Source organism: Bison bison, unplaced genomic scaffold (assembly GCF_000754665.1).
Source record: "Bison bison bison isolate TAMUID 2011002044 unplaced genomic scaffold, Bison_UMD1.0 scf7180017864383, whole genome shotgun sequence".
Taxonomy (NCBI): Eukaryota; Metazoa; Chordata; class Mammalia; order Artiodactyla; family Bovidae; genus Bison; species Bison bison.
Window position 1 is genome coordinate 2,311,615 of NW_011494955.1, and position 12,243 is coordinate 2,323,857.

General features: G+C 39.2%; 1 protein-coding gene across 1 annotated transcript; it reads left to right on the forward strand.

Moving 5' to 3' along the window:
• Positions 1–7,591: 7,591 nt before the first annotated feature.
• Positions 7,592–10,054, forward strand: LOC105001677 (olfactory receptor 8S1-like). The gene is made up of 2 exons (XM_010858059.1): positions 7,592–8,364; positions 9,892–10,054. The coding sequence occupies exons 1-2, from the start codon at positions 7,592–7,594 to the stop codon at positions 10,052–10,054; spliced, it is 936 nt and encodes a 311-aa protein (XP_010856361.1).
• The last annotated feature ends 2,189 nt before the right edge of the window (positions 10,055–12,243 follow it).

Sequence of the window (12,243 nt, forward strand, 5' to 3'; positions counted from 1 at the left end):
AAGCCAGAAGGAAAAACACCAGTACAGTATACTAACGCATATATATGGAATTTAGAAAGATGGTAACAATAACCCTGTGTACGGGACAGCAAAAGAGACACTGATATATAGAACAGTCTTACAGACTCTGTGGGAGAGGGAGAGGGTGGGAAGATTTGGGAGAATGGCATTGAAACATGTAAAATATCATGTATGAAACGAGATGCCAGTCCAAGTTCGATGCACGATACTGGGTGCTTGGGGCTAGTGCACTGGGATGACCCAGAGGGATGGTATGGGGAGGGAGGAGGGAGGAGGGTTCAGGATGGGGAACACATGTATACCGGTGGCAGATTCATTTTGATATTTGGCAAAACTAATAATAATTATGTAAAGTTTTAAAAATAAAATAAAATTTAAAAAAAAAAGAAAGGGGAAAAAAAAAAAAGTCAGAGCACCAGTAACATATCCCTGGAGCATAGTCCCTGCATGTCCAATGGTGTCACTACAGGGTCCAGGGCTCAGACACAAATTAGCTTCAAGAAAGTACAAAGAAGCAAAATAAGGTAGCCATAGGGAAGAGGAGTTCCAGGAATAGAAAGAGGCAGAAGCAGCAAAGACAGCAGGTGTTCACAGCTTCTCATAGAGCTGCTGATCCAGCTTCTCAGAACACAATGATTTATGGGCCAACCTGATCAAAAAGGAGACAAGGCAAGTTGACTGACAGGATCTTAGCTCGACTTCCATCTACCTTTGTCCCCAGGAAAGCTGAGGTGGAAGAGTGAGGGTGAAAATTAAAACCAAAAAGATTTTCCTGGCCAGCTGGCAAGAGACACTGAGCCACCTCCATTTTTTTTTTAAACTCCAAGAAGATAGTAGGGCCGTGGTACAAAGAGCTTGCCTTAGGGTTTAGGTCTAAGCAAGTCAAATTAAATGTGCAAGACCCACTGAAGGAAACCCTGGGTTTCAGCCCTCTATTAGGGAATCCTTGTTAGGAAAATTGTGAAACAGAAGTGAAGTAAGTAAGGCTTGAAAATTGGAAACCTGAGTCTGCTTGATGATTTTTGTTTAGAAGACTACTTTCTAGCTTAAAATACCAGGAGATAAAGAAAAAGGGCTATGGTAGTAGAACTAAAGAGCTCAGAAGAAGGAGAGGAGGGTAAAGTAGAAAATAGAATGGGGACTCTCCAGTAGTTAATTCCTACTTTATCCAGAATCTTCTTGACACACATAATGTCATCAGTAAGGTCATCATCCAGGAACTCTGGCAGAAGTTACGGGGGGCAGGGGGATCGGGGGGAGGTGGGATGAGAGAGCTAAGTATGACCCAGAAAGGTAATGAGTGTCTCTGTTCCCTGGTCCTTCTCGGAACTAGAGATTTGTGCTTGTTGTCTTTCTATATGAGAAATCCAATACAATAATGCCTCCCCCTAGGTAAGGACTCCCTTTGCTTTTCTCAGGCATCACCAGAGGAATTACCAACTTCATCAACTGAATTACTCTGAAAATGCCAGAGTATTAGACTTCAAGATCCCCAAAGAGCTCAGAATATCTACCCGTGAACTTCAATAAGCTATCTGTGAATTTAGTGATGATGAAAATTTCTAACATCCTCTTGCTCCGTATTATCAAGTCCCACAGTTGATGCGGAATCCAAGACAATGAAGTAAGAAGTGTGCTTGACACCAAAAAAGAAGACTGTCACAGGAGTAGGCAATCTCAAAAAGAAAATCAAACCCGGAGGCTCACACTTCCCATTTGTACATGTTAGTACAAAGCAACAGCAAATAAAACACTATGAAACTATGAGGCATAAAGACATACACGATACTGGATGCTTGGGGTTGGTGCACTGGGATGACCCAGAGGGATGGTATGGGGAGGGAGGAGGGAGGAGGGTTCAGGATGCGGAACACATGTATACCTGTGGCAGATTCATTTCAATATATGGCAAAACCAATACAATATTGTAAATTTAAAAAATAAAATTAAAAAAAAAGAAAAGTGAAAGAAAAAATAAATAAATAAATAAATAAAGACATACATACAGATGAATGAAATGGATTGGAGACCCCAGAAATGAACCCACCCATCTATGGTAAACTGATTTTACACAATAGTTAACAATATTAAATTGCAGGAAAATGGTGTTCTTAACAAATGGTGCTGGGCAATTTGCTATCCACACTAAACTGGACTCTTTCCCTCTACCATATACAAAAAGTAACTCAAAATACATAAAAAAACTTGAATGTTAAGAAGTAAAATTACAACTAACACACCATATCCACAGGTTCCATATCCATGGACTCAACCAACTCCAGATTGAAAATATTAGGAGAAAGAAATTACAATGTTTCAAAAAGTAAAACTAGAATTTGCCATATAACTGCAAATATTTACATAGTATTTACATTGTAATTACAATCTTTATATAGCATGTACATTATATTAGCTGACATAGTAATCTAGAAATTATTTAAAGCAAATAGGAAGATGTGCCTGTGTTATACGGAAACACTATGCCATTTTACATAAGAGACTTCAGCACACATGGCTTTTGATGTGCCTGGATTTGAACCAATGCTCCACAGATACCAAAGGATGACTGTATAAATGCTCCAATGAAACATTGGGATAAATCTTGAATTTAGTGGTGATTTCTTAGATCTGAGAGCAGAACACAAGCAATGAAAGAAAAAATAGATAAAATGGACTTCCTCAAAATTAAAAACCTTTTTGCATCAAAAGTTACAAATCAGAAAGTGAAAATATAGCCCACAGTATTTAAGAAAATATTTGCACATTATTTATCTGATGTATCATTATCCAGAGTATATCAAGAACTTTTGCAATTTGTCAACATAAAGACAAACAAGTCAAGTTTAAAAATGAATAAATGATTTCAGTAGGCCATTCTCCACACAAGACATACAAATAGTCAACAAGTAGATGAAAACATGTCAAACAACATTAGTCATGATGGAAATGCAAATTAAAACAGCAATGCAACAATTCCTTCACATACTCTAAAATGGTTAAAATCAAGAAATCTAAAAATAACATAGATTGGCAACAGTGTGCAGAAATTGGAACCTTTAAACATTATTTGAAAAAATGGAAAAGATGTAACCTAGGTTAAGACTATAAATATGCAATTAACATACGGTTCAACAACTCCACTCCTAGATATATACCCCCAAAGAAATGATAACAGATGTACAGATATATTGATAACAGCACTGTTCACAATAGCCAATAGGTAGAAACAAGGCAAATGTCCATCAGTGGATAAATGGATAAACAAAATGGAATACATCCATAAACAGCTGCATTATTGACCATAGAAGGAATAAAGTAAGATGATCCGGCCACTGTGGAAAATAGTATGGCCGTTCTTGGAAAACTTAAACCTAGAATTAAAGTATGATCAATCAATTCCACATCAGGATATATACTCAAAGGACTGAAAGCAGGGACTAGAAAAGATACAGGTACACTTATATTCATAGCAGCATTAACCACAGGAGCAAATGGATAAACTAAATGTGGCATATACACAAAGTAATATAATTCAGCCTTAAAAACAGAAGCAACCATAAATAGGTGCTGGATTTTGTCCAAAGAGTTTTCTGCAATTATTGAGATTATAATATGATTTTTATCTCTCAGTTTGTTAATATGGTATATCACATTGATTAATTTGCATATATTGAAGAATCCTTGCATCCCTGCCATAAATCCCACTTGATTATGGTATATGATCCTTTTAATGTGTTGATGGATTCAGTTTATTAGTGTCTTGTTAAGGATTTTTGCATCTGTGTTCATCAGTGATTGTTGTGTTCAGTTGCTCAGTCATGTCCGACTCTTTGTGACCCATGAACAGCAGCACGCCTGTCTTTCAGTATCTCCCAGAGTTTGCTCAAATTCACGTCATTGAGTCAGTGATATCATCCAACCACCTCGTCCTCTGTTTCCCCCTTCTCCTCCTGCTTTCAATCTTTCTCAGCATCAGGGTCTTTTCCAATGAGTTGGCTCTTCCCATCAGGTGGCCAAAGGATCGGAGTTTCAGCTTCAGCATCAGTCCTTCCAATGAATATTCAGGACTGATTTCCTTTAGGATGGACTGGTTGGATCTCCTTGCAGTCCAAGGGACTCTCAAGAGTCTTCTCCAGCACCACAGTTCAAAAGCATCAGTTCATTGGCCCTCAACATTCCTTATGGTCCAAATCTCAGATCTGTACATAACTACTAGAAAAACCATAGCTTTGGCTAGACAGACCTTTGTTGGCAAAGTGATGTGTCTACTTTTTAATACGCTATTTAGGTTTGTCATAGTTTTTTTCCAAGGAACAAGCGTCTTTTAATTTCATGGCTTCAGTCACCATCCATAGTGATTTTGGAGCCCAAGAAAATGAAGTCTGTCACTGTTTCCATTGTTTCCCCATCTATTTGCCATGAAGTGATGGGACTGGATGCCATGATCTTTGTTTTCTGAACGTTGAGTTTTAAGCTGGCTTTTTCATTCTCCTCTATCACTTTCATCAAGAAGCTCTTTAGTTCCTCTTTGCTTTCTGCCATTAGGGTGGTGTCATCTGCATATCTGAGGTTCTTGATACTTCTCCCAGCAGTCTTGATTCCAGTTTCTGCTTCATCCAGCCCAGCATTTAGCATGATGTACTCTGCATATAAGTTAAATAAGCAGGGTGACAATATACAGCCTTGGCACACTCCTTTCCCATTTTGAACCAGTCCTTTGTTCCATATCCAGTTCATCAGTGATATGGGCATGTAATTCTTTTTTTGTGGTATCTTTGTCTGGTGTTGATATCAGGGTGATGGCGGCCTTGTAGAATGAGTTTGGGAGTGTTACTCTCTCTTTAATTTAATGAAAGAGTTTAAGAAGGATAAGTGTTAGCTTTTCTATAAACTTTTGATAGAATTCACCTATGAAAGCTTCTGACCCTGAGCTTTTGTGTTGGAAGATTTTTTCATAGTTTCCATTTCAGTGCTTTTGATTGGTCTGCTCATATTTTCTATTTCTTCCTGGTTCATTTCTGAAGGTTGTACTTTTCTAAGAATTTGTCTGTTTCTTTAAGGTTGCCGATTTAATTGGCATGTGGTTGCTGGTAGTATTCTCTTAGGATCTTTTGTATTTCTGCATTGTCTGCTATAACTTCTCCATTTTCATTCCTAATTTTATTGATTTGAGTCCTCTCCCTTTTTTTCTTTATGAGTCTGACTAATGGTTTATCTATTTTGTTTATCTACTCAAAGAACTAGCTTTTACTCTTACTGATCTTTGCTTTCTTTTTCTTCATTTCTATTTCATTTATTTCTGCTCTGGTTTTTATGATTTCTTTACTTCTACTAACTGTGGGGGTTTTCATTCTTCTTTTTCTAGATGCAGTAGATGTAAGGTTAGGATGCTTATATGATGTATTTCTCTTTTCTAGAGGTAAGATTGTATTGCTATCAACTTCTCTCTTAGAAGTGTTTTGCTGCATCCCAGAGGTTTTGGGTTGTCATGTTTTTGTTGTCATTTGCTTCTAGGTATTTTTATTTCTTTTTAAATTTGTTCAGTGATCTCTTGGTTATATAGAAGTGTACAAAATAACTTCAATATCTTTTTCATCTTAAGTGTTTCATCATTTTATTTTTATAAGCATAAATATTATTTAAAGTATAACAAAATGAGAACGAATGGAAGGAGGGAGGGAAGAAGGGTAGGAATTCCAAGCTTTGAAATAAGAAACCTTAGAACTCTATTATATTTTTTCTTTAGAAATTATTGGCCACCCAAGGGTACCTCTTAGATGATGCAACTCTCGGAAACAAGACTAATACAGGGAAGAAAGAGCTGGCCCTGGAGAACTCATTCAGATCAGAGCGTGCCTCCTTCCTAAGGGCCTCTCCAGGGACCCTTTAGACATTCTCCAAGGTCTAAAGCTGAGATAAAGTCCCTCTAGCGATTGTTATTCTGGAAGCAGAGTCAGAAGTCATCCCATTGGACAGAAGGACTATAGGAATATTTCCTTGCTCAGAAACCCCACCTCTGCATCTTCTAAGGGAAAGTTGAAGGAACCACATGAAGCCTTACTTATATCTGTGGCTTTGCTCCAGTGTTAAAAAGAATGCCATTCAGGTATCCTCCACGGAGAACATCTCTTGTTAGCCTAAGGAACCCAGGTGAAGAAAAATATCCTTCTCATTCAGCTACATCTTCTAAAACTGTCCAATCTGGGAACTTGTGAGTGTACAAGCCACAAATAGTAACTAGATCCTCATTCATCATCCTCTTGAGTTAGCCTCCAAGGGGAGAGAGGCCATCACTTGGTGTTCCTGTGGTCTGGACTAACCCCTCTCACTGTCCATCTTACCAGGTATTCTAGGGAGTCTTTTTTTCTCTGCTCTTTTTTTTACTGTCACATTACTGTCTCTGTGATGCACAGAAGGTGGTTCAAATTTGACTTAGCTTTATCCAAATCCTCTGGTACCAACTTAGAGAATTCATTGTTTTCATAGATTCTAGTGTTAATTCCTGAGATTACTGTGCAAACAGTGAACATTATAAATTCACAGAAATCCTGGAATGGGAAACTGTTGGAATAACTGATGTGCACAGCCCTCACCTCCAATTTGAGGGCTTCCTCATGCCTGGCTCCCATGAAACCAGACTATGACTCTGCCACTTCTGTATGGGTTGACACAGAAGGGGAGAAATTTCCATTTAGTACCAGAGATATCCAAGGAAGATTGTCTCCAATCTGTTTTGTTTAAATATTTGTTCATATTTATTTATTTATTTGGCTGCACTGAGTCAGTTGTGACACTCAAGATCTTCAATCTTCGTTTTGAGGTATGGGGGATTTTTAGCTGTGCTGTGAGAACACTTAGTTGAGGCAGGTGGGATCTAGTTACCTGACCAAGGTTTGAGCCTTGGCTGCCTGCATTGGGAGTGCAGCATCTCAGCCATGGCCCATTAGGGAAGTTCATCCGCATTCTTCAGAATTTCTAAGGTGGTATGGACTTTAGAAACCATCTAAAGTTTTCCAAGACTGTTTTTTTTTTTTTAAATAAGAAGTGCAAATGACTTGTTCATGAACTTACAGTGAGAGAGAAAGGTCCTGTGCCATCATCAACTGTCACAATACTTCTATTAATCATTCAACATGCATCGTGGACTACCAGTCCGATGGTTGGCCAAAATCTTTATTGCTTACTCACTATGCCTGTGAGGCTTCCTGTGATTAGAACTCTGTTGCTTTTGTAACTGGACAACAGCACTTCTTAGTGCTCTGGAGACTATTTCCACTCCCTTCGTTTCCTTCTTCAGTCTGAATAATGTCTTTTCTCTTCTCCTTCCTAGGTTTGATTCTCTACACTCTTCCTTCTCACCTTCTCCACCTTATCCGATAGATTATTGCCCTGAGCTGGGCAAGGTTGATGAGATCTGACATGGCTAGGTTGCCCCTGCTACACGAACTGTCCTTGGTCAGTCCTAAAGCTTTATTCATGACACCTCATTTCCAGCCATGCTCTGAGACTCATAGCACCCTGGAACATTCTTTTCTGTTCTTGTCCCTCTGAAGGGAATCTCTAATGCTCCATGGAAGTTGGCAACACAACCAGAGTCACTGCGTTTGTTCTCCAAGGACTATCCAACAACCCTCAGATCCAGGCAGTACTCTTTGTAATATTCCTGGTGATTTACCTCCTGATCCTCACAGTGAACCTGCTGATGCTGCTGGTGATCAGGACTGACTCCCACCTCCACACCCCCATGTACTTCTTCCTCAGTCACCTCTCCTTCCTGGATGCCTTCTATTCCTCAGTCATTGTGCCTAAGCTGCTAGAGAACCTGTTTTGCAAGCAGAAGACAATAACCCTCCTAGAGTGTTTCACCCAGATCTCCTTGGTCATATTTTCAGGGGGCACTGAAACCTGCCTCCTTTCAGTCATGGCCTATGACCGGTACCAGGCTGTGTGCCACCCCCTGTCATATGTGGTGACCATGAATAAGAAGATATGTATTGGCCTAGTGGGAGCCTCCTGGGCCATAGGAATGGGGACTGGCCTACTTAACACCATCCTCCTGGCTCAGCAGGATTTCTGTGGCCCCAACCTCATCCGCAGTTTTGCCTGTGAGTTTCCTCCAGTGCTCCTGTTGGCCTGTTCTGACCCCTACATGAGCGTTGCCTCCATCCTGACCACCATGGTGGTCCTGGGCCTTGGCACCTTTGTCCTAGTGCTGGTTTCTTACACTCATATCATCATGACAGCCTTGGGGATTGACTCTGCCTCAGGTCAGAACAAGATTTTCTCTACCTGCTCATCTCATGTTCTTGTGGTCACCATCTTTTACGGTTCAGGAATTTTCAGGTATGTCATTGTTAGACCTCCGGAATGTAAATGCAGGATATTTGTCACTCTAACGTAACCTTGAACTACAGAACAAAACATTGCAAAGTAGCAGGAAAAGAGCTGTACTGGAATTCAGAAGTCCTGGGTCCTATTTATGGCTCTTTTGTGGACTAGATGTGTGAATTATAAAATATCCATTTTCTTTCTGAGAGTTTAATTTTTACACAGTTAAGCTCAATTTTAATATGTATTACATCACAAAAGAAATATTATTAACCTCATTTTCCAGTTAGAAACCTGAGTTTCTGAAGTAACCAGGTACTTTATCAAAGTTGCCGGAACAAGCTAGGAATCAAATCAAAATATAAACCAAGCCTCACCAACTTGAAACCTCAACCCCTTTTCTACCAAGTTTCTCTCAAGCATAAACAGCTGTAGTTGATGAATCCTTATTCCCAGGAAACAAAGTAACCAATGGCCTGTGCTCTTTCCAAGTGAACTGGAGATGGATTTGCACAAGTTACTCCATACTTTCCTCATCTGGTTGTTACTTGGAGAGAAGTCAGGAGAGGGAAAGGATAAGGAATGATCTAGAAGAGTTCACTTGAGCCTGAGAGCAAATCTCTCCAGCTTTCTTTGTCTCAGTTTCCTCGTTTGCCATAAATGTATAATAAAATTACTCCCACCCACTTCACAGAAATGTTTGGAGGAATAAACTAAAAGATAAAAAATGAGAAAATGAGTATCTTTTTTAACTAAGCATGCAAAACCCACAAAGAACATTCCAATGAAAATGGCACAATTGCAAAAAATAAATAAAATTTAATGCTTCTTTGGGAAATACTCCTTGTGACACTTAAGATACACTAAAAATTTTAGTATTACTATTTTGGATTCATATCTCATGCTGAACACATATTTATCTTTCATTTTAATTACATAGCTTGCGTTATTTTCTAAGCCAAAGACAAATGTGCTTAAAAGGACAAATGATTGTTCCACTAAGCATTAGAAAAATAACATGCTGTGATTTGGGGGTATTTCTCAGAGTCATAAATGTTAGGAAAATGATAGCATTATTGGACTAGCATTTAGTTTTGTAAGGAACAATCATCACAAGATTGGAACATGCATATATAGGGAAAAGAAGAAGAAAAAAAATCCTCCTATCATCATTATTACTATTAAGGAAAGTCACTTTGAAAGCTGTGAAGTGCTACAGAAATGCTTGAAATTTTCTTTAGTTCTAGTCCAACCTGTACCATTTGATATGCTGAAGAACTTCCTTTTTCTTTGGAAACTCCTCTAACATTTTGCATAATATCACTCTTATATGGAGGCATTTGAGGGCAAAAATAACTGACTTCTCACTAATAATACAGCCATGTCTAGTTGATAGTTGATAATACAGCCATTTCGAGTTGATAGTTGACTCAGCTCTGAGGACCCTCTGGGCCAGTCTGGGATGGGATGGACCGTGGCTGGCAATGGCATTGTGGCCACTGTCCTGAGCTCATTTTATTCCTTTGTGCAATTCCCTTCAAGGTACATGACTCCAGCTTCTGGCTCAGCCCTGGAGCAAGTGCTATCCATGCAGTACAGTGTGGTGACCCCGCTACTGAACCCCCTTATCTACAGTCTGAAGAATCAGGAGGTGAAGGCGGCTCTTAAGAGGATGCTGGCCAGGAAGCCCAGACTTACCTTCTAAGCCAGGCTCTACTGCCTCCTCGTAATCGAGGAAAAAGTCAAGAGAATTAAGAGGAGATAGAGAGCTTCACTTTTAAGCTATCTCAGCATGAATTCTTCTCCACAACAGAAGCCTTAGTTCCTCTGACCCCTGTGCCCTCATCCAGTCAAGCAGGATGGGGAAACCTCCACAGAACTGATGGCACTCCTCCACAGATGACCCAGTCACCACACAGGAAAATCTTCTCAAAAACCATACAGAGGAATTCTCAAAAAGCTAAAAACAGAACCACCCTATGTCCCAGCAATTCCACTTCTGGGAATATATTCAAAGGATATGAAAATACTAATTTAAAAGGATATCTACACACCCATGTTCACAGCAGCATTATTTACAACAGTCAACATATGGGAAAGAATCTAGGTTTTCTTAATGGGTGAATGGATAAAGAAGGCATGGAAAAGCAACTGAATATTATCCAGCCATAAAAAGGAGGAAATTCTACCATTTGTGACAACATGGATGGACACTGAAGGCGTTATACTCAGGGAAATAAGTCAAAGAAACACAAACACTATATGATCTCACGTGCAGAACCTAGGGAGAAACCAAACTCACAGAAAACAAACATGTAGTTGTCAGGAGTGGAAAGTAGGAAGAAACGGAATTGGAGGAAGGTGATAAAAAGTACAAATTTTCAGTGTAAGGTAAGTACTAGGGATGTAAGTACAACATAATGACTAATTAACACCACTGTATGATACATAGGATTTACATAGTAAATCCTAAGAGTTCTCATCACAAGTAAAAAAGTTTTTGTGTTTTTTTTTTTCCTTTTGCTTTTCTGTTTTTTATATATTTATTTTTTGGACATGATGGACTTTTTAGGAATAGAAAAGAGTTATATTTGCATCCCAGTGAGGACTGTAGCCCAGGAGACAGCTTCTCAGATAACTCTGGGAAACTGCTCAGTTGAATCTTTTTTTTTTTTTTTTTTTGAATAGTAATATAACTTATCGGAGCACAGAACATACATCAAATGTGACAGGGGTATATTCCTTCAAGTTTCCAAAAGAGAGAAGTTTAGTAAATATAGAGTGAGACAGCATGATGGTCATGCCTGGAAATGGAACCTTATCTTTCAGGGAATGTTAATATGGATGTCATAAGGAAGGAGATTTTTATCCCTGTCTTCACAACAGACATTCTTTCTTTACCTTAATAATTGAAGCAGATATGCTGTGTATGGCTGACAGGCTCGCCACATAAAATTCAGGTTGAAAAATGTATTAGTCCAAATGACTTCCCCAAAACTCACTGTGTGAAAATTTTCTCCATCAGAGGGAATCTTCAGGTTTTCCCAGTTTGGAGTTTTGTGATGATGGATATTAACTGAACCTATTGTAATACTCATTTATATATGTATATCAGAGCATCCTGCTATATGCCTTGAAATTATACAGATTTATACAGTAATGTACGTCAATTCTCTATCCATAAAACTGGAGATCGGGAGAGTAAAGAATATCTTCACAGATCCCCAGCCGTTTCCACAGCTATTGCTTTTCCCTCTCATTTCCTGCCTATTGAGCCCCTCCCTTTTGCCTTGCCCTCACTCCTTTACTTTGTCTATAGACAAAGTGGAAATCTGACCAGTAGAAAATTTACCACTTGCTTTTGGGAGAATTCCATCTTAGTACTGAGAGCCAGCTCCTTCTTTATTTCTATATCGAAAACTCCCTGCCAAAACCTACAGCTCCAGAGAAACTTGGTTTCAGAAAAGGCAGAGGAACCAGAGATCAAATTGACAGCATCCACTGGATCATCAAAAAGGCAAGAGAGTTCCAGAAAAACATCTATTTCTGCTTCATTGACTATGACAAAGCCTTGACTGTGTGGATCACAATAAACTGGGGAAAATTCTGAAAGAGATGGGAATACCAGACCACCTGACCTGCCTCTTGAGAAACCTGTGTGCAAGTCAGGAAGCAACAGTTAAACTGGACATAGAACAACAGACTGGTTCCAAATAGGAAAAGGAGTACGTCAAGGCTGTATATTGTCACCCTGCTTATTTAACTTATATGCAGAGTACATCATGAGAAACGCTGGGCTGGAAGACGCACAAGCTGGAATCAAGATTACTGGGAGAAATATCAATAACCTCAGATATGCAGATGACACTACCCTTATGGCAGAAAGTGAAGAAG

Bases quoted from the DNA above. Each gene is read 5' to 3' on its own strand.
- LOC105001677 (XM_010858059.1), top strand. From the start codon at position 7,592: ATGGAAGTTGGCAACACAACCAGAGTCACTGCGTTTGTTCTCCAAGGA. The intron at 8,365-9,891 runs GTATGTCATTGT...ATTCCCTTCAAG, and splicing joins TACGGTTCAGGAATTTTCAG to GTACATGACTCCAGCTTCTG.